This window comes from Scomber scombrus, chromosome 23 (genome assembly GCF_963691925.1).
Source record: "Scomber scombrus chromosome 23, fScoSco1.1, whole genome shotgun sequence".
Classification (NCBI taxonomy): domain Eukaryota; kingdom Metazoa; phylum Chordata; class Actinopteri; order Scombriformes; family Scombridae; genus Scomber; species Scomber scombrus.
This window is the reverse complement of record NC_084992.1, coordinates 15335074-15357188: the sequence shown is the minus strand read 5'-3', so window position 1 is coordinate 15357188 and position 22115 is coordinate 15335074. Positions and strand designations below refer to the sequence as shown.

The 22115-nt window shown below is 39.6% G+C and overlaps 2 protein-coding genes across 4 annotated transcripts; both read left to right on the top strand.

Annotated features, from left to right (window-relative positions):
• The first annotated feature begins 419 nt into the window (after window positions 1-419).
• sepsecs (Sep (O-phosphoserine) tRNA:Sec (selenocysteine) tRNA synthase) lies at window positions 420-11113 on the top strand. 3 transcript variants are annotated; one of them, XM_062445075.1, is made up of 12 exons: window positions 420-507; window positions 2279-2394; window positions 2480-2634; window positions 3402-3520; window positions 3654-3812; window positions 4038-4191; window positions 4286-4388; window positions 4636-4765; window positions 5515-5606; window positions 7705-7798; window positions 7977-8067; window positions 9750-11113. In XM_062445075.1, the coding sequence occupies exons 2-12, from the start codon at window positions 2281-2283 to the stop codon at window positions 9994-9996; spliced, it is 1458 nt and encodes a 485-aa protein (XP_062301059.1). In that variant the 5' UTR covers window positions 420-507; window positions 2279-2280; the 3' UTR covers window positions 9997-11113. The 3 variants fall into 3 exon arrangements, with proteins under 3 accessions (XP_062301059.1, XP_062301060.1, XP_062301058.1); XM_062445076.1 differs by having other exon boundaries at window positions 489-627; XM_062445074.1 differs by lacking the exon at window positions 420-507 and adding an exon at window positions 1167-1297.
• A 2258-nt stretch (window positions 11114-13371) lies between these two features.
• On the top strand, window positions 13372-20144 carry lgi2a (leucine-rich repeat LGI family, member 2a). The gene is made up of 8 exons (XM_062444684.1): window positions 13372-14152; window positions 14396-14467; window positions 15537-15608; window positions 16542-16613; window positions 16836-16907; window positions 17162-17331; window positions 17486-17650; window positions 17746-20144. The coding sequence occupies exons 1-8, from the start codon at window positions 13890-13892 to the stop codon at window positions 18561-18563; spliced, it is 1704 nt and encodes a 567-aa protein (XP_062300668.1). The 5' UTR covers window positions 13372-13889; the 3' UTR covers window positions 18564-20144.
• The last annotated feature ends 1971 nt before the right edge of the window (window positions 20145-22115 follow it).

Below are 22115 nucleotides of genomic sequence, written 5' to 3'. Positions count from 1 at the left end.
TGAGTGAATGCAGAACTTCTACTTAGTCAGCAGTTAAGTGGTACTTTTACATTGTGTTAGGCTATAACTTTTAGAACTTTATTTGTACTTAAGTACAGGATACACTTCTTCCACTATGGTTCCTTCCACCTTTGTCCCTCTAAAATATCATGTATACCAAATAAGTGCAATATTTTTGATCCAAATACCATTAACCCCAAATATATCATATTTAAAATTTAAAAAATGAAATTACAACTAAAGTTTAAAATGAATCAACATACATTTTACAAACATTTTTTAATGAAACTGATAAATGAATGCTTAAATACCATGAATAATACATCCATGTGAAATACAAGCTGACAGTCTCGGTCACATGATCAGCCCTCATTGGTCATGTGACTGCGTGACGCTGCACGTCCCCGCTGAGCCTCTTCCTGCACGCTGTCTCCTCCTTCTCCCCTTAACTGCTTTGGAGGCAGTTTGACTTGCCAAGCTTGAGGAGTGTTACATTAAAGCCGAAAGGTAAGAAACGTGGTGACTGTCTTTTACAGAAACAGTCACGTTGAAGTTACTTCGGGCCTGGCTCTTCACGTGTAAACAGTAGCTTAGCTTAGCGGAGCTGCTCGCAACTTTGCTGCAAAGGTAAACAACATGAGGTGGCAAATTGATCAAATGCCTGTTTACACCTAACTTCTATTAAATTGTATTACACCTGCTGTAGATATTAAGATGTTATTTAACGCAGATAAAACACTACGTTGCCTGCTGGTGTGTGCTAGTCTTTAAATGTTATTTTGCAAAACTATAAAGCACTTAATCAAGCAGAAAGCTAACATGGAAGATAGCTGGCACCCTTAATATTTGCCTAAAACACCACTGCTCTTTATCACCATTACTAACAAGAACATTTGAAAGGTTGCCTTTCTGGCAGGCAGCCAGTGTGGTTTAGGAGTAATGGTGTCATTAGTACTGAAGCATGAGTGTTAACATGTTACTGTTGTAGCTGCTGGAGGTGGAGCTACTTTCAACTACTACTGTATTATACAATAGGGTCCAAAAGTCTCAGATCACTTTCCCAATAGGACAGTGGGTTTAGACTTGTGGAACCTCTTTTATACAGTTAGTTAGTTTATTCACTGATAAATAAATCTGTTTTTAGTTTTTGGACTTTTTCTGTAATTTGTGATTTTTGGATCATTTGAACATTTATTGAAATGAGAAGTTTAGAATGTAAAATCACTTGTTGGAGCTGTTAACAACTCAGACATCTGAAATGTGACCCCAACTACACACTGCTTTAAAACTCAAAAAGGTTGGAAACCACTGGTTTCATCTTTAACAATGTGTCGTATTTTAAAAGCTTACTTTATTATCCATTGTGTCAAATCTAAAAAAAAAAGTAACTAAGCCTCTCAAATAAATGTAGTGGAGTAGAAAGTACAATATTTCCCTCTGAAATGTGGTGCAGTGGAAGTAGAAAGTAGCATCAAATGGAAATACTAAAGTAAAGCACCAGTACCTCAAAATTGAGTGAGTGATTGAGAATGGGGATTGGAGGAGGTTAAAGCGGTATCCAGCAATATGATGTTGGAAGTTAGGGAGACTGATTTTTTAAAGTAGACTTGAGATGGTTACTTTATAGCCCATATGAAGTATGAAAAGTCCAAAAACTGTGGATTTTTTGCTCTCCTTGTGTGGTAATCACATGCAATTCAGACTCCCCCAGGCATTGCATTTTAATTTATAGTCTCCACACCCAACCATAAAAAAACTCAAAAAGGATTTTCTCAGACTTGTCAAAGCTCCTCCAGAGCCAAATAAAGCAACAGGCTAGTAAACAAACCTTCATCTGCCATGTGCATGTTTAGACTCATTGAAATTGTTTTTTCCCCATCTGTTTAAAGTAATCATCAATGCTTATATCATTTGATTATATTAATGCCTGAACGTATGGCTCAAAAGAGACTAAAAGTAATGTACATGTCTTTTTGCTAAGGGCTCCTATGATTTGTAGTTTTAAGTGTTGTGAACTAAATATATGCTGACTAGGACACTTTACAGGTGAAAAATGAACTTGTCAGTCCTCACTGGTAGACAGTCTTTATAATAGAGGAGTCATTTCTCTTCTTGCTTTGCAGGGTGTGTTTCTTACTGGATAAATATGCCCACATGATATATATGCATAAGATAAAATCAGACTTTGCTAAAAAATCAGAAGAATGTTTGAAATGATCCCATTTGTGTTTTAGAGGATCTGAGAAATAATGTTAACATGCAGCTGTGTCTTTGACAGAGATGAACAGTGAAAACTTCACCCTGAGCGAGAAGATCGTCTCAACCTCCTACATCCGACAGGGGTGCCAGGCGCGCCGCGGCCACGAGCAGCTCATCAGACACTTACTCGAGCAGGTAACGTCAACAGCTCTGCCTTCATGTATCCTCAAGTGGTCACCACAGATGCATCTGCTTCTCACGCTGCATGTGTGCGTTTCAGGGAAAGTGTCCAGAGGAAGGATGGAGTGAGAGCACCATCGAGCTCTTCTTGAACGAGCTGGCTGTGATGGACAGCAACAATTTCCTCGGCAACTGTGGCGTCGGGGAGAGGGAAGGCCGGGTGGCTTCCAGTCTTGTGGCAAGACGACATTACAGGTACATACTTGACATTAACTTTATGATGTTTGAACTGAGCCGCTCTGCATCTTAATGTGTTCAGTATAAAAATACATTTCCAGTCAATGAACAGGTTAGTTCTTGTACAGTAGGGCAGGTGGGAGGTGTTAGAGCCTGACCAATACTGGATTTGTGAGTTTGATAATGAGATTTAAACTTTTAAAAACTCGAATGATATAAATTAGCTGATGTTTGTTCTTTAACATGAATAATTTTTGCCTTTTTTGATGTGGATCACTTGAATTTGGTTAGAACTGTGCCCGATACATACATTTAAGCTTGAAAGTTCTAGTCTGGGGGGAAAAAAGCAGATTGACAAAACACTAAAGCTCCTCTTACTAGCTTTCTCTGGAGCTTTGGGCGGTTGTCATAGAGATGGCTCAGTTGTCATCAGGTTATCACTGAAGTATCATACTTGGGTCATGTTATGTCCACTAAGCCATCCTTATGAGAATCTGCAGAGGAAGATTATGACGTAGTTTAAAGCTTCAGATAAAAGTAGTAGACCTTGACTCAGGATGTGTAAAATGGATCATTTTTTTTATTGATATACAAACTTGTCAGCACTCTCTGGTGGACAAACTATGTAACTGCATTCTGAGTTAACTAAGGCTGAAATTGCCCGTGTAGATGCATTTGTCAGGAATTACTTCACATAACACTGATGCAAATTAACCATACTGTTCTTTATTAGTGGTCAATGAGAAATGTGATTTTCTGCTGTGACATTCAGCTGTTTCATACAGGTTGATCCACGGCATCGGTCGGTCAGGTGATATTGCTGCAATTCAGCCAAAAGCTGCAGGATCCAGCCTGCTAAATAAACTGACAAACTCCATTGTGTTGGACATCTTGAAGCTCTCAGGTGTGTTTATCTTATCAAACACAGAAAATCACACTTTCCAAAAAAATTCAGTACGTTTGCACTAAATAGTATTTTAGGTTTTGCTTTTTTAAGCCAGTAAACAGTTAAAAAAGCCTACTGTGCTGTGTTTCAGGTGTGCGCAGCGTGGCGAGTTGCTTTGTAGTTCCTATGGCAACGGGAATGAGCTTGACTTTGTGCTTTCTGACCCTTCGCCACCGGAGACCCAAGGCTCGCTATATTATTTGGCCTCGCATCGACCAGAAGTCCTGTTTCAAAGCCATGATCACAGCAGGTGATAATATGACTCTACTATCCAGCACTTCCTGTCACCCTCACATCCTGTACTCAGAGGTCATGCCTAAACAGATCAGTGATAGAAATATGGGAGCAAAAAGTATTATGTGATGACAGAAAAAATGTATCCAACCTTACAACACCCCCACTTTATGCTAGTCAGAACTTGAAGTGTGTTGTTTCTTTCGCGGTTTCCCGCTCATTTCTCGAAATGATTTATCAGGCTTCGAACCCGTGGTCGTGGAGAATGTCCTCGAGGGTGATGAGCTGCGGACAAATTTGGAAGCATGCGAGGACAAGGTTAAGGAACTAGGAGCAGAAAACGTCTTGTGTGTTCATTCAACAACATCCTGCTTTGCCCCACGGGTACCTGACAGGTAAGGTTTTTAAACACTTTTGCAATAGTCTGTTTATAAATACTAAAAGGATTACATGAGGTTTTTAAAAAGTACCTTTTTACTTGCCTCGCAGGCTTGAGGAACTAGCAGCTATGTGTGCCAAATATAACATTCCCCACATAGTTAACAATGCATACGGAGTGCAGTCATCCAAATGCATGCACCTTATACAACAGGTATGTACCACTTATCACCATCATCTTTAATTCAGTAGAATACTTGTGCATGCATGTCTTCACTTGTAATTACATGCTGCAGTTTGAACTGGAGAACACTTCAGACTACAAATAAATATGTAACGGCGTGGAGGTTACGTAGAAGCATAAATCAGCCTTAAGGCTCTGAACTGTCGTCATGTGTATGTTGCTCACTGGTGCCAGACACAGTGGTTGCTTTAATCTTTCTTGGACTGTCTTTCATCAGGGGGCTCGTGTTGGAAGAATTGACGCCTTTGTACAGAGCTTGGACAAGAACTTCATGGTTCCAGTAGGTGGCGCCATAATAGCAGGTTTCGATGAGACCTTCATTCAGGAGATAAGCAAGATGTACCCAGGCAAGTTTTAACAATACTACAGCTGTGTCTGTGCAGTTAGTTAGTAATGATGTGTATACAACATTTATTGCTTAATTCTGTTAAAGGTATTTTCTCCTTATGTCTAGAAATTGCACTTTTACATCTACAGCAAGTCAATTATTTATTTAATATTTATTTGTAGTATAAAACAACTGATGTTATGTCCGTAATCTAGTTTGCAATGCTCATCCCTTAAATGGACCAACACTTCATCACCTTTGGTATTTGGCAAACTTTGTTTAAATAGAGGAGCCGGTGTGATTGTGAGTATTTACATAAGCATATATTTTTATATTTCCAGATGTATCAATACAGTCAAGAAATCTCTGATTAAATAAGAGGTCAAGAAAACAATTTGAATCTGATCAAACATAGGATGCCAGCTTTTGATACTCAACAGTTTTTGAATCTCAGTGCTACGTAGAAATTTTTGGTTGGGACCCAGAATGATTTGAAATTCAATACCCAGCTGTCATAGATATACAATTTCAAATCGCCCTTTTTGTCAGGGAAGCTGTGCAGGAGTCACACAAACAGTGAGAGAAAACTGATACCTGGTCTGCCATAGACATATACAAGAGGCTTCACCTTCACAGCCTGTAAGACAGTGATGTTTGTGTTATTAAAAAGTTAATAAGAGAAGCTATTTACATCTATAATAAGGTTTCCACACAGCAAAGTGTTATGCAACAGCTTAACAAACTCACTGCTTGACATTCTTTGTCCAGGTCGAGCATCGGCCTCACCTTCCCTTGATGTCCTCATCACCCTTCTCACACTGGGAGCCAACGGCTATAAGAAACTCGTGTCAGAGAGAAAGGTGAGAGCATATCACCTTATGCAAATAAATATAGTTTGACAGATAATTCAGACAGGGTGTTGATATCTGTTCAGTTCTCTCAGATGATATGATTAGAAAAATATGGCTGGTAATAAAAAACCCTGCAGCAGTGTCAGTCACACATTTGAGCTGTACCCAAGATATTGTTCATTTGAGTCAGCCTGAATACATTCCTGTGTGTGCTGTGTCGACACCTTTCTCCTAAATACTGCAAAGAACAGCTTACATAAGTCGTATTGAGTTGCAGTGAATCGTGTGTGTGTGTGTGTGTGTGTGTGTGTGTGTGTGTGTGTGTGTGTGTGTGTGTGTGTGTGTGTGTGTGTGTGTGTGTGTGTGTGTGTGTGTGTGTGTGTGTGTGTGTGTGTGTGTGTGTGTGTGTGTGTGTGTGTGTGTGTGTGTGTGTGTGTGGCCCTCAGCTTTACCTGCATCCCGAGCGAGAAATGAGACTTTTCGACTTGAGTGAGCGGCATGCTTGGTCGCAGGAGGAGTTGAGGCAAAGAGAGATTAAATTGATCCAGAAGTTTCAGAAAACATCCCCTGGTGGCTCCCTGCTTTAAAGCAGAGTTGCTCACAATGCAGCACCCTCCTCTTCAGATGTAGGCACTGCAGCATTTTCACACCTCTCAAACTGCTGTAGCATAAATGTACTGTAAGTGTACCAGACTGTATGAGTTTCTCTTGATGATCGGATCTCGGGAAGAGTCAGAAATAAATGCCTCCTCTTTAATCTTCAAAGAATAGAAGTGGGGCTTTTTCAGAAACCTCACCTTGTTTTCTGGCAAGCTGGAGTAGGAACAATCCTTTGATTTGGTTGTGTAATCACAGATGAGTCACTGATTTAAGTGGTTTGCCCATCTTACATTATGGCATACAGTACCCAGATTGGCTATTAGTGGGAAACCTGCTCCGTAGCAGGAAAGATAGGACATTCCTTTGGCCTATCGCATGACCCGACACCATCAAGCCTTATTGATTTCTCTTGGTCCACATCATGTATAATTAATGTACCGGACCAGTTTTCCATAGTGTCTGCAGAACTGAGTGATTTCCTCACACCCCCTCCCCGGGTTCAAAAGCTTTAAATAATTCAGACATTTTATCTGGTCAGGTTCATTTTCAACCATCTGAGAAATATCTAGATTTTGAAAATAATCAGCAGATGATGTGTGTTTTTGGTAAGGATGGGTCTTAGTCATTACACACACTCTCTTATTGTCGGCAGAGGCGTAGCCATGCACTCTGTCGGCCACAAGCACCCCCCACCCCCCACCCACCCACCCACCCACCTCAGGATAATAAAGTCATCCTTTGTTATTAGAGAACAAGGGACACTTAGAGACTCTTGACATCATTGAAAGGCTGTTTGTGTTTGACTCATGACAGAGAAAATGTTTTCCTTCTTGATGCCCTCAAATTAGGAACGTATGAGTCAGCAGAGTACGCTAAGGCTGACACACACACACACACACATCCACTGTTGCAGAGAGCGAATCCGTTAATGTGCCGACGCTTCACTGGGGAATCAGGCGCCAGTTACCTAGCACAGCAACAAAAACACTGCCATTTGTCGTCGCGCAGCTTCCCCGCCTTGCCCCCGGCTCATAACATCTGTGTCCAGAACCTCTTCGCCCTCACTCAGTCTCAGTCTGTGTATTCTACTCTGCACCAAACGCACATTGTCAGCGCATTAAAAAAACAAAAAAAACAATTAAATATTAAAAATCTTGTCTTAAAAGCATGCGCGCCTCCTCTCTTGCCTCTCTAATTGATCCCAGAGGTAGACGTGTGATGTGAGCCAAGACCCTGACTGGACCATCCTGCTTCAACACACTGCTTGTGTTGAAGCTTAGAGGGAAACATATAGGCAGGCAGCCAGGGGAAGAGAGAAGGGTAAGGGAAGGTAGGGGTTTGGACATGAACCGACCTGCCTGCGTTTAAAATTGCTTGATTAACAATAAACCGAGGCTGCCGCTGCTAAAATAAGGTTGTGGCAGTGTGTGAAAGGAGCATTGTACTACTATTTATAGTTATTTTCTTCTCTCCATGCCTCTCTTCTTTGTGTCTGCATGTCCTGCAGGAGATTTATTCGTTCCTGGCTCAGGAGCTGAAAAGCTTGGCCTCAGCACACGGGGAGAGATTGCTTCACACCCCACATAACCCCATTTCACTGGGTAAGCTCCATGTACTGGTTACAGGCTGGCAGGTCCATATATTTTGGATTATTTGGGGGTTTTTTTAGTAGTAAAAGCTTCATTTATCACCCTGTATTTGTCTTTTTTTTTTTTTTAAGTATTACATATATTTACTGAAGTAATAATGTGTGTTGGGTGTGGCCCCTTTCTCCTGCAGCCATGTCTCTGGATGGTCTCCAAGCCAGGTGTGACAAAGCAGTGACTCAGCTGGGCTCCATGCTGTTCACCCGGCAAGTGTCGGGAGCCAGGTATGAAAACTTAACTTAAAAAGGGCATGGCAACAAGCTGGCGGGGAATGGATGGAGAGGGGAGGGAGAAGAAGGAGGGGGGTTGGGAGGAAGCTCAGAGAGATGGAAGGTGATTCAACGTATCACTTCAATCAAAAATGGGTTTATCCGCGTCCTCAAAAAAAAAAAAAGGCCAAGGGGACGCAGTGCGTGTTGCCAAACAAAATGGCTAGTGGAAATCTGCAATCAGCCAGATGGAAATGCTGAACACGGTGGAGCAGAAACTACTTTAGATGATTAGACTGTCCTTCATATCAGCGCCGCCTCCTAATTTAGCCGGATGTTTCCATTACAGAGCGACGGCGTCCCCACTGCGACAACGGGCCCAAACTCTGACGCAGCTCTGACAGCCATGTTCTGGCACCCGCTGCTAGTTTTTCTTAGCAATAGGGAGGAGTATTTGTCAATTCTACATTGTTGCCTTCTGCCTCAGTTACTCAGTGCTGCATAAATACAGAATTCATAGGAGGGGGAGGAGGGGGCTGCTTTTTGTCATCCTTCCAGTATTTTTTTTTGACCAACCATGGGAGACCATCTAAATATTTAAAATATCCCCAATAAAAGATTTATTCGGGTCATTCTGTCATGATTGTTTTGTGTTGTTTAGATGTTAATGCACTCATGGCTTAATTGCATTTTTAAAAGCATCAAAGAAATCGCCTCCGCAGTTCCTTCCGTGACTGTCTTGCTTTCTTCCAAGTGAACATTTTTCCAAGGACAGAGTGTGGAGCTTACTGAAATCTTTTATCCTTGTATCTCAGTAGAATATTTAATGAGAGGTACTGACTTCGAAGGTTTATGACACACATTAAGCTTTAGAATCCGTAGCAGTATATAATAACACTTTAATTAAGTGAAGTATTTTCAGTGCTGGACATGAATGCAATATTTTGTGACAAACCTCAGTGTCAATGAAGAGGTTTAGCTGTTAACTATCACAAGCTTGACATCATATGTTGTTTTTTGATTTATCTGCTGCAACTTAAATGTTCAATATTTACGAATTAGCTAGAATTTCAGTTAAAAACATTTCAATATTAACTAAAATTATCAACCAAATATGTCTGGCCCCATACTGTCTTGTCATACCACTTCGTATTAGTTTTAGGTTATATGCTGCTCCCTATTTGTTAGGGTTAGGGGGGCAAATTCCTACACATTGAATCTTTTAAAGAATTTATCAATACTTCATTTACTACTGGGTCATATCGGTACTGCTTCACATCAACAGTGAGCTATTCTCTGATCCAGCAAAATGGATTTCCGAGGTCTACATCGTGAAGTGAGTTTAAACTGTGCTGACAGTGGTGAAACCTTGAGGCGTCCGTGTTGTTTACAGTAGTCTGACACTTGGAAATCAACTTCAGTTCAAAACTTTTTACTGTGAAATCCACCTCCGAATAAGTTTAAAGCTGCAGTAAGTTGATTTTTTGCAGTTGATAACAACTCGCCTCAGTTGAATTACAAAGTAAAACTCCTGTAAACTCTTTCGTCACAATACATGTATGTTGTTGATAGAGCTGCTAAATGCTGATAGTTGCTTTCATTTAGTGAGTAGCTTTGGTGAGGCCATAGTGAAAGAAAACAGTAATTCTACATTTAATAGTATTTACGTCATCATTGTTTTTCATCCATGTGTGTAGGGTAATACCACTGGGAAAGGAACAGACCATAAGCGGACACACATTCCGCGGCTTTATGTCACACTCGGATGTGTACCCCTGCCCTTACCTCAATGCCGCCTCAGCAGTGGGCATCACTCGTGAAGATGTGACGCTGTGCATCAAAAGGCTTGACAAGTGCCTAAAGACACTGAAGAAAGAGGGAACTGCAGCTGAAAGTAGTTTCACATCACCGCTAGCGTGCCAGAAGGACACAACTGGAGAGTGACTGACTGGAAATAAGGCGCTACAACCATGACTGCATTTTTTGTTTATTATATGCATGTGCATTTTTATGAATGTACGGTATACATGTAATTCAAGATATCTCCAAGGAATTCAACAATCAACTTATAAGGAAGCCCCAGTGGACAAACCGATTTCTAATTATTTTCTCCATGTCTGAAGCCGAGCAGCAACCAGCACTTTCTAGCCTGCTATGAAATATTTGTGTGCGTGTGTATGAGCATGTGTGTGTGTGTGTGTTTTGAATGGCACTTGCTGATGGATTATCAATCCAAACGTGCCAAGACAGAGCTCAGCAACAACAGCTGGCGATCAAACTGTGTGTCTTATAAACAAAAATGACCCAAGCTGATGTCATTGATTAATACCCTCCTCTGTGAATGTGCGCTCATTAGTAGACAATGTAAGAACAAAACCTGCATACAAATGCGGTACACCACTGATCTAAAGTTAGACCAAAGCATCTGCAAAGACTCTTGCTGCATTATTGTTTATATTATGCTTCACTGTATGATGAACTTTGTGCTCAGAATAGAATATTATGGGCTAAGGCTCTACGCGGCCTGTACCACTTCTGTGTCATTTTTCTTAATTAAAGCCATCTAAAGCCCCCACAGTGCATTATTGGATGAAATATGCTATAAACTAACCAGTCCTTCAGTTTGAAAAACAACGCTAGAATGTAATTGACTGCGAGTCCTCTTTTATTCTTTGCTAGTGTCAGGCAGACTCATGACCTGTGCACACTTGTTTTGGAAATACATGAGGCTTTTACACTCGTTGATATATGAAACAATATAGCTTTATAATGTAGTGTGTTGTGCTAATCTTCTGCGGTGTGTTGCAATGCGATACCGATGCTGTTGAACCATTAACTCCATTTGAACCCTGTCTATTGGATTAGCTTGTTTATTTCCAGGCTGTAACAGATAGCAAGTAACAGTTAATCAATGACGTACACAGACCCAGATCATTCCTGTGTTAAGTAAAGCAAATGTTCACTATTAGTCTCAGTAAGGACCTGTACTGTATATACTCGTATCTTTGGATTTGGATTCTCCCTCAGCAGAGAACTGTCACCAGGGGAATTGATCTTTAATCACACCAGTCTTCTACATGTTTGCACATTTCAGAGGTTTTTCTTTAAGTCCTGCCTCACTCCCTCTGCGCTCCGATCTCAATCATTAAGAGGCAGAGCAGGTAGTGCCCCTAGGCACAAAAATAGACTCCCACTAAAGCCTCTCTGACTGATGACTAATCTATATTTCGGTACTGCACCGTCCAAGTTCTTCCTGCGCCCTCCCCTCCATCTGCTGTGTTTTATTAAGGTTGATTGCTCTTTGAAAAACTAGGATCATGTGAAGTAGACACGTTCTGAAACACACACATGCGTGGATCAGAATTGGAAGTACTAGCTGTCATGTTTGGATTTGACTGCTACACCTTTGCAGGACCCAGGTGTGCTTGAGTACAGTAATGTATGCATTACAGCACATATTGGCTTTCAACTACAATTAGTAATTTAGGTCAGAATACAAACATGGTAGCAAGAGCCAATGCAGGACCAATCTTCCCAGCAGCCTGTAAATGTGGGCTGGCATCAGAGAGTTTAAGGTGCTGTATCAGCACACTTTCACTGTTCCCAAGCTGTACTCAAGCTTTCACAAAATACAGTGGAAAAACACAGTGCAGTGTGACAGTGCTGGTACAGTGCAGCACTCTGAAAAGCATAAGTGCACCTCATCAGCTTCAGTCAGAAATAAGAAAAAATCAGCTTTTGATGGTTTGAATGGCTGCTTCTGCATTTGGCACACTACTCCATGGCAATATGCTGTCAGTTAAGGGGCCTTTTTTTGTGTGTCTCCCTCCATTTCCCTGTCATGACTTAGTGTCCCTATCTTTTGCTGATGTTGCAGAGATGAAATGGGAATGGGGAGAGTCAGACACACTTTTTTTGTTCCGGCAGTTTTAAAGGATCCCCTGCTATTGATCAACTTTGCTGCAGTGTGTAAATCAGAAAACGTCGTACACATTGGCTGTTTAATTCAATAGAGTTATCACTGTCACAGTGTCACATTTCCAAGAGGAAGATCAGATAAATTAAACTGTGATAGTATCATGACACTCGGGGGATAGGAGCCACATTATGAACCTAGTGCGTTAGCTTTTTCATCAGCGTTGAAGTGTTGTCTTGGGGTTAAAATGGCAAGACTCTTGCAGCCTCGTTTTTCCCTGAAACCCAAATAATTGTTTACCTTCATCCATTCTCACCAAAATAGACTGCCTCTTAAAAATATCCCTCCTGAATCTGCATGCCACATACTCAATCGTACGCTTCAAGTAACCCCGGGGATGTTGCTGGATGACAAATGGCCCTTCGCTCCTGGCTCTCAGCAGCAGTGATGATGGAGTGTCAGAGTGGCACAAAATGCCATAGATTAGGAGATGGGTGGCAAATGGAGCCCCAGTTAACCAGAGTACCAACAGGGCCATTTGGTTACCAACACAGTACCAGTAGGGATATTGCACCTGGCTGGTATGATAACTTATTTATCAGGGGTTTATTATGGAACTGTGCATTTATTAGACATCAAAGATCTAAAAGTTCATCAAGCAGACTTAATTCAACATACAGGGAATTTTCACTTTAATTAATTGTAATCACAATCCTGTTGATCCTCAGAGCAGGAACAGCCATTCAGATACAGGGCTTAAATCCATCTACATTGGTTATTATACATTTTAAAAGTGTATTCAGTACTCATAATTCCCATTCATCAGTAGCAATTTTCTACATTTATAACAAACAAAAAGCATATGGGAGGTCTGGTAAAATAATGATAGGAAATTTGCTAAAATGGTAACAACTAGAAAACCAAAACTGGAGGGCTTGACACCAAATTTAAAAATGAAGACAATGAAGATGCACCAAACCAATGCCAGCTTTCTTCTAATTGTTTGCATCCCTGATAAATGGAGAAAAAAAACATCCTAGTGGTGTAACACTTAGATCAATTGCAAATACTAGGTAACACTACCGCATTCTAAATTCTACATTCCTTCAGATAATGAAATTAAATTTGATAAATTGCTTTTTTTAGTAAACTAAGTTTGTGAGTGATGTAAAGAATACTTCTGTCCCACTTGAGTCCAGAATTTCTCTTGTATCAGTTTGATAAAGACACTGGCCTTTTGTCAATATATGCTTCTCTGTGCAATCATACATTACAGACTCCATACACCATTACTCAGATCACCATTGCGTTTAGTTTTGTGAGCTGAGCAGCTGTGCGTGGACCGCCACCGAGGCGCTGTCCATGGTGCTGCAGTTATGCGCCTCTATGTGGAGGAGGGGTATAGATTACTGTATATATAAAAATGTTCCAGTTTAAGATACATTACTCCCTCGTGTATGAGTCAAATGGTTTGGCCTCATCGACAGACTTCCACATGACATTTTTAGAAAAATCTTTTGTATTGTAAAGTCACTGCTAGAATTGTGCCAAAATTTGCAGAAAGGGTTTAATATGTATGTATTTGATGTCGATTGAATAGTATTAATTGTAGAAATCTATGGATCTAATAAACATGCGGCAGTATCTGCGTATAAAAACTGCAATTTCTAATAAATACCACACATGTCCAAAAATGTCCATGTCTACATGCAAGAAGCGTCTTTGAAAGCAACATCATGTGAAACACACGCTTTACCAGATCGCCAGAAGCAGGCTTATATTGGCTTTTTTCCCCGATGTATGGCGCATGGTTGTTTAACCAACAGTTACCCGACCGTAGCTCTGACTTAATAAATAATTAAAGTGGACGGAGGGGAGCTGCAGCTGATTTGCTGATGTCAGGGAGCCAGTGCAGCATTTCATGGTGCAGGGTGTAAACGCGCGGTGCCATCTGCCTCGATCGGTGCTCTCAGCAAACCTCACACATGCAAGCCCGGCAAGAAAGATGCTGCCAACTCTTAAGATTTGGGCATTATTTTTTGTGTCGCTGTGCTGCCTGTCTCAGCCGGGTCATATGAAGAAGGCTTTCCGATGTCCTTCAACATGCAGCTGCTCCAAGGAGTCTATCATTTGCGTCGGGTCTAATTATGTCCCCAGGATTAGCCCCAACGACATCAATTCTTTGTGAGTAGCCTTCTTATATGATGTTTACTAAACAATACATGAATAGGCAATGCATGCGTTTTTAATATACACAAATATCGCCTTATTAAGTTTCATTTCAGTAGCCTCAGGGCTATTCTATAACATACACCCTGTATGTATGAGCTGAGGCTGAAAGGTATCGCAGGCTTGTTTCTTTTTTGTCTCCTCTGATGAATCACTTTTCTGCATTTTTATGTTTATCTCAGCTACTTCTTCTTTCAGGAGTATCGTCAATGGGACTTTCTCCGAGGTCAAAGAGGCAATGTTTTCTCACATGCCATCTCTTCAGCTACTGTAAGAGTATTTCAACTGCTTATCATTCTGTGTAAGATTTCATGGGTCGCCCTTACCTTGTAGAAAAGGCCTCTATTTGGAAAATAAATAAATATTTAATTTTATAATAAATTTTCAAATGTCATTTCAAATTCAGGTTTCAACTTGTGACTGTCAGCTGTGGATGTATCACTTTGCATCATCAGATTGTGTAGTCCAATAGTGATAGACATGTGACAGTCTTAAGCTGCAAACACACCACACAACAAGACAGTCATTACACATAAATGTTAAACCAATGTCTCGGCAACATGAATGAATTAAGGATTTGATTCCATTGAAGCATAGATATGTGCCGGGAAATCTTCTATATGTTTGTATTATCTAAGTGCACATTGAACCTATTGGCAGGGAAGGCTTCTTTTTTTTTTTTTTAAAGGTTTGGAATCCTGGTTATAAATCAAAGCACACTAATGGAAATCTAGTCATGGGCTTTCAAAGCAATTCCAAGCAGCCCTGCAATTAAAACAAGCCATCAATCTACTTTATTCCTCTATTGTTGGGATGTCAGCATAAACAAAGGCGTGGCAGGTACAGAGCATTTGACCAAGTGATGACACTTTAGGATTTTAGGATTTAACAGTTCATGGTTAGAGTGCAGCTGCTGTCATGGTTTAGTAACTTTTTTTTTTATCACTTATGACATAATGATATTCTCACTATATGAGGAGTAATAAGGCCAGGGAACACTGTTTTTCAGTCTGTTTTGTATAATGTTTGTTTGGTAAGATGTGTGGTTTATTACATTTAGTTGTAGCAGATTGCACTAAAATGGTGTTAGAAGCCATAAAAATAACCAAGTTTTATGATTATTAAACTTTCCAGTGTTGATTTCACACGTGTGTTGGCACTGAAAATTTGATTGAGAGCATTTGGAGTTAGTGCTATTTTGGTTACCGAATTTATTATGGTGTTGTTAAGCAAGCTAATTCACAATTTGTGATTTTTTATTTTTTCAGAAAGAAGTATAAAACAGTACAGCATGTTAGCAGCCAGCATTTGCTAAAGTGTATTTTATGATTCATTACAGGCTTCTGAATTCCAATTCTCTCACAACTATACGGGATGATGCATTTTCAGGCCTTCCACATCTGGAGTACCTGTAAGTTATTTTATTGTTTTCTTCACATTAGGACAAAGACATTCTGAGTGTCATAATTAAACATGTTGTGCTTGCTCTATTAATTTAATACATTGCGGCTGGACACATCTGCACACTAACAACAGTCTTCTAGGAATGTTTTCATGGACTTGGGGTTATGCGGTCGGATGTTGGTCTTTTCATAAGTGAAAGGGGCAGGAAAGTACACACTGGATGCCCTCTAGTGGTTAATTTGTACCAGAGAGAATCTTTAGACACATATCTAAAACATATTGTCTATTCAAAAGATTACAAGCAATTTCTGTATAGTTACTAAGCTTGATTTAACTTTAAATTCATAATAGTTTCAACATTGGAGCATGAGTCAAATTAAGTTATCATCAATTCATCAGTGTGGGCACAAACAATTGTTGACCATATCAATTTTACATCATTTTTGTGATTGAAATCCTGATCAAACCAATTACAAACTGTAGAAGCAGTTTCATTGCTGTTCATTAAAGATTTAAATTTGCAGTAGTAATACAAAAATCTTACTTGGCAGAATGTATTAACTTTGTTTATGTGTAAATGTCACCATAATATTTAGTTCAATTTTCATAAAATGTGATCATTTTAAGCTGTGTTTCTGAGGGTGCAATATCATGTTCCCTCCCCCCTCACAAAAAAGGTGCTTTTGGCATAGATTTGGCTCAAAATACATTATACTTATTAAATACTGACTTTATTGGTGTTTTTCATGTCTCTTGAGAGGCACTGTATGATTAGCCACATGTAACATTATGAATGTGACAAAGGTGATGAAATATAACAAGCACATTATTCATTTTACACACTGACTTTCTCAGCATTTTTAAATTACTATGCATTTCAGTGAACTGCCTTATCCCAAACTCACTCACTAAATCCACTATGTTTTATTATCTTCCACAGGTTCATTGAGAGTAATAAGGTAGAGACTACATCCAAATATTCCTTCAGAGGACTCAGGGATTTGACGCACTTGTATGTTTCAAAATTTTCAATGATTTCCTAACAAAAATGTATATTTTGTACTATTTATTTCTTGCTTTTAATGCAGAGCAGGTTGCACGTTTTTAGTGTGTGTATCATCTACACATTTTCACACAGCATATGAAAATATTTTTTCTGTTGCTAGCAGTAAAATTATACTCTTACTTGGTGACGTTAGCTGTAAACCTACTGATTCAATGCTGTTGTGTGTAGGTCTTTGGCAAACAACAACATCAAAGCCCTTCCCAGGGACCTCTTCATTGACCTGGACTCACTGATAGAGCTGTAAGTATGTTACTCATTTAAAAGTGGTAAATAAGTGATAAATAGTGGATTGTCCTTTACTGTCATCACAATACAGAATAGTTTGTCCAGAGTTGTATGTGTCTTCTGTTTTTTCAATATCTCACTTTTCCAACTCACCAACTATATTCATCTGTAGTGCAGTGCATTAAATTAAAAAAATATCTTCTTACATGGCTTTTAGTTTGTCTACTTTGGGGTTTTTTGCAATAACATACAGTTCTCACCTACTTCAGGGACCTGCGAGGCAATGCCTTTGAGTGTGACTGCCGTGCCAAATGGCTGATGATGTGGTTGAAGAGCACCAATGCCACAGTGTCGGATGTCGTGTGTGCTGGACCTGAGGAGTTGAAGGACAAGCGCCTCAATGATATGGCCAGTCTGCACAATGAGTGCATCTCAACGGGTGAGAAACACCTGAGCCAACTGGCCTTGTCTCTACTCTAGCTGACATCAGAAATCAACTTACATGTGACTTACAGCAAGCAGTATAAAGTAAAGGGATAAGTGTTGCCTTTGAATGTATCTTTGATTGTAATTTAGAATATGCCTCTCTGCAGATTTCACCCTTCATCAGTCCGTGGCATCAGAGTCTCTGTCTGTTGACACATTCAGCTATAAGGATGATGTCTATGTGACTATTGCTGCTCCCAGCGCAGAGAGCTGTATGGTTTTCCAGTGGGACCACATAGAAATGAACTTCAGGACTTATGATAACATAACAGGTATGACAGTGTCTTGACAAACTGTCTCATCATACCCTAGTTGAATTTTAGACTTATGTTTATGGTCCCTTTATTTACCTTTCCCTGCTTTTCAGGTCAGTCCATTGTGGGTTGCAAGTCACTTGTTATCCAGGACCAGGTATTTGTCATTGTTGCTCAACTCTTTGGCGGTTCCCACATCTACAAGTTCGATGAGGATCAAAGCAGGTTCAGCAAGTTCCAGGAAATTGAGGTGTCCAAGATATCCAAACCCAATGACATTGAGGCATTCCAAATTGGCTCTGACTGGTTCTTTGTCATTGCTGACAGCTCAAAAGCAGGCCTGTCCACTCTCTACAAATGGAATGATAAAGGTTTTTATTCCTACCAGTCGCTGCACGAGTGGTACCGTGACACAGATGCAGAGTTCTTGGACTTGGACGGGAAGGCCCACCTTATCTTGGCAAGCCGCTCACAGGTGCCTGTAATCTACCAGTGGAGCCGGAGCAACCAGAAGTTTGTCCTACATGGCGAGATCCCCAATATGGAGGATGTAGTAGCTGTGAAGCACTTCCGGATCAAGGAGGAACTCTACCTGGCTATGACGCGCTATATTGGTGACTCCAAAGTTCTACAGTGGAGTCCCAAACAGTTTGCAGAGATTCAGGCTTTACCTTCAAGAGGCTCCATGATTCTCCAGCCGTTCTTTTTCAAAGACCGCTACTACCTGGCCCTGGGAAGTGATTACACCTTCTCACAGATGTACCTGTGGGATGATGAGAAGAAACTCTTTGATCGCTTCAAGGAGGTATACATCCAGGCACCACGGTCTTTCACTGTGGTTTCGACTGACCGTAGGGACTTCATCTTCGCCTCTAGCTTTAAGGGGAACACACAGATCTTTGAGCACATCATCATTGATTTGAGCTTGTGAGGGGTTGTGCCTTATTACCCCTCCTGCAATCGAACGTCTTCCACTAAAAAGATACAGCCATGAAGGAAAAAGTAAGGATGAGAACAGACTTCATGAACTGTTCATTCCTGCATAGTTTTTTTTTTCTTTGCCACAAATAAGAGCTCAATCAAGTAGTATTTGGATTCCTTTTATTTTGAGCTCATCTTGACTGTGTCTCAATGGCCTTGTCCTATTATCTGTTCTCATGGTATGTTAGACTTTCAGAGGTCCTACCATTTCAGAAAGGCTGTCAATCAAGAGGAGGGACAATTGGACAAGGCTGCTGGTATTGTCTTAAAAATCCAGCTTACATTCCTGAGGTTGAAAATATTTGAAATATGATTTGAGCTGTTTGGATGTATAGATTTTGCAATGGCAAGTTTGGATATCCCTTGTGCTATTGGTTTTATATGAGGAAAAAATATACATTAGGACCTGAGAAAGATCATATTACTAGTTTTGTTTTACTCTAATTTGGGGTAATTGAGGATTAAACGGGTGTGGCTGCTCATGTATGTACCACTTACCTCATGTCCTCCAACCCTGTGGTAATGTACTGTATGTTGCCTTATCAGCGCTGGGGTTCTGTGTTCTGATGGGCCTACAGTGCCTCCATCTGGCCATGATAAAGTATCACACCCCTTGCTTTTTCCATACAGGGAATGTCTTGAAAGCACAAACCTTTAACTATTGTTGCTGAGATACCAGTCATTACAGTGTAGTTGTTCAGTGGTAAATATTACTGTAGGTGCTGTAGATTATATGGCATACAGTAAAAACCGAAGTGGTTTGTTGTTTAAGAAGGTTAAATATTCAGGACTGGATATAGCTAATGCCTTCTTAGGCAAACATATATGAATGGATAGACCCCTTTTTACTGGTTGGTACCCTTTTAGTTTATGAGGTACTATAAGTGGCAAAATAGATAGAAGCTCTTTTTAATCCATGTAGTAGAAAGGACCTGTGTTTAGGTGATGTCAGGGAAATTAATCCATACAAGTTTGAAAATAACAACTGTTGGTGTACTGACATAATTTAACATTTCTTTATAGTTGATTACTAAAAAAGGCTTCTGAATGGGTCTTTGACACTGGTTTATCACTTGAACAGATGAGGTCAAAGGTCAAATAAATACATCTGATTGAGGACGTAATTTGTCCAAACATGGAGAAAGCAAAATGTTTATGTAAATATATCTACTCTAGTTTAGAGGCTTTTTCAGTCTGTCATTCTGTTCTTTGAAAATACTGAATGTTGACTGACAAGCTACAAAATGTACATAAAACAAGGACTGCAGTGCCACTACCTGTTTGTCACACAAAAATCAGAATGAAACTTTGCACTTACTTTAAAAAGATAAAATGTAACTGCAGCTTGCAAAAGCATGACATTCAAAAAAGAGTGTTTGCTTTATTCTTTTTAGATAAACCTAACAAACTCACGAGGTCTTAAAACTCTTCTACTCATTAAGTGAATGGCATTGCAAATAAATAAAAAAAACATAATGGAATATGCAAGCTTTACAACATGCAGATTATTTTATATGATTTTGTTTTAAGCATACCGAATGTTACTCTCAAAATATACTGTAAGTTTAATAAGTTGAGTATCAAAATAAATGTGTAAAAATATGATTGCATGTTGTGTTTAATTATTTATTGATAATCATGATTGTGGCATATTATCTGTCAGTAAGAATCACCCGTTATCTTATTGTCATTTGTAAGGAAAACTCATAATATTTCTATGATTTTTTTAATGAGGGATCAAATGAGTATGTGTTATATGAAAGAGTTGTTGGTATTGACAAACCCACCGAATTATAAACTGACTCTGCTTCACCTCCTTTTAGCTCTGTTTGGTTTTATGACCCGGCCACAACTTTATTGTTTTTTTGGTCACTAACACCTCCATCAACATCACCATCACCACCACCATCAGCTTTGTTGAAGTCACAACAGGGAGCGTTTTTTATTGAAAAAGTCCAGATGAACCTCCTGTAAGCCACCTGCCCAGCACCAAACTGCAGATAATCAGCAGCTAACTACAGCTAAAGTATTTAGCAGCTAAAGTACCACATATTTTCCTGAAAGAGTTGGTTGAAATTAAAAGAGAGTTGACAGGGGTGGTGAATATTGGACTTGCATTCACCCCATGGCCATGAACACAAATTCAATAGAATGCTAATGTTGCTTCATGTCTGCTTGAAGTGTAAGGCAAATAAATGCAATAACTTCATAGTAATTTCTTGACTATAGTACTAATAACAGAAAACATTTTGGCAATAGTATGTGTTTCAGCTCAGTCATCCCTTGTAGATATCAACATTGTCTTTGCTCAGTCATAGTTTAACACCATAAAAAAATACTCACAGCATGACTTTAGACATTATTATTACATGTGCACCTGTATATACAGTATAATATTCAATATCCTTATCCAAAACTCCAATCAGTATGGTTCATCCACATTGTACATGCTCACTGGCTGAGTTGGTTTGACTGACAGTTCTATCTGAATGTAACAGCCTGCTTTAAATGGATCATACTACAGCAGCACTATACAACTAAGGACTTTGACCCATTATCAGTGGTGAACATATTTTCCTATCTGTCATCAGCTTCTAGTGGCAGTGTTAGGGAATAAAGGTATTGGTTAATTATTTCTAGATGGCACAAAGAATGGAAAAATATTTAAACTTGTTTTGAAGAAGTGCTGCCTAGCAGCATTGCATGCTTACCCAGTGCTTACTTTATTATTTGCATTGTCTTCAGTAATTTAAGAATGTCTCCTTACATTTTTACTCCAAGTAAACCCACACTCACCAAACACTCCAACCATTACCTGTTAATATACAGACATGGTTCACATTAAGTATCCATGAATTTTAGACCAAATATCAATATTCACCACTGCCCATAACAGAGTAATTATAATTAGTTACATACTGGCTTGTTTATTTATCATCATCATCATCAGTCAAGCAACAATGCATCAAACCTGTCCTTCAACTTGTAAGCACAGGATGTAATGCTGTAAATGGGCGGGGAAAGAGACAGAGGGAGGAAGAACATTGACTTTATATAATCAGCGACAGTTTCATTTCTTTATGGCAGGAAGTTGTGATGAATGAGAGAGACAGTCAGAGAGACAGTATCATTGACAAACAGAGAACACTTCGACACTTCGACATTGTAAGTACATTTTCCCACATTCTTACAACATCTAATCTGTCAGTACTTTCTTAATACAAGCATACTCATGCAAGTCTAAAGTCACTGTTATTCATTTTTAATTGTTATGGTTACTTTACATCATCATAAGCATGTTTCGATAAACTTTTAATTAAAAAAACACAAGTTTTAATTTTGTTAAATGAGACCAACAATTACTTATCATCATTTCACAGCTCTGCACGTTGAAAATTGAATCCTGTTTGCCGGCCTAAAGGAGGAAGTTCAAAGTCTAAACAGTAAGTGAGGGCAAGGCGTGGCACACTTATGTACATATTTACAAGTTATATCTAAAAAC

What these genes read in the sequence shown, in the direction of transcription:
- sepsecs (XM_062445075.1), top strand. Translation starts at nt 2,281, where the DNA reads ATGAACAGTGAAAACTTCACCCTGAGCGAGAAGATCGTCTCAACCTCC. An exon ending in TCAGACACTTACTCGAGCAG is followed by an intron (nt 2,395 to 2,479) that starts GTAACGTCAACA and finishes TGTGCGTTTCAG; the next exon opens with GGAAAGTGTCCAGAGGAAGG. An exon ending in GGACATCTTGAAGCTCTCAG is followed by an intron (nt 3,521 to 3,653) that starts GTGTGTTTATCT and finishes GCTGTGTTTCAG; the next exon opens with GTGTGCGCAGCGTGGCGAGT.
- lgi2a (XM_062444684.1), top strand. Translation starts at nt 13,890, where the DNA reads ATGGTGCAGGGTGTAAACGCGCGGTGCCATCTGCCTCGATCGGTGCTC. An exon ending in CTGGACTCACTGATAGAGCT is followed by an intron (nt 16,908 to 17,161) that starts GTAAGTATGTTA and finishes CACCTACTTCAG; the next exon opens with GGACCTGCGAGGCAATGCCT. An exon ending in CAATGAGTGCATCTCAACGG is followed by an intron (nt 17,332 to 17,485) that starts GTGAGAAACACC and finishes GCCTCTCTGCAG; the next exon opens with ATTTCACCCTTCATCAGTCC.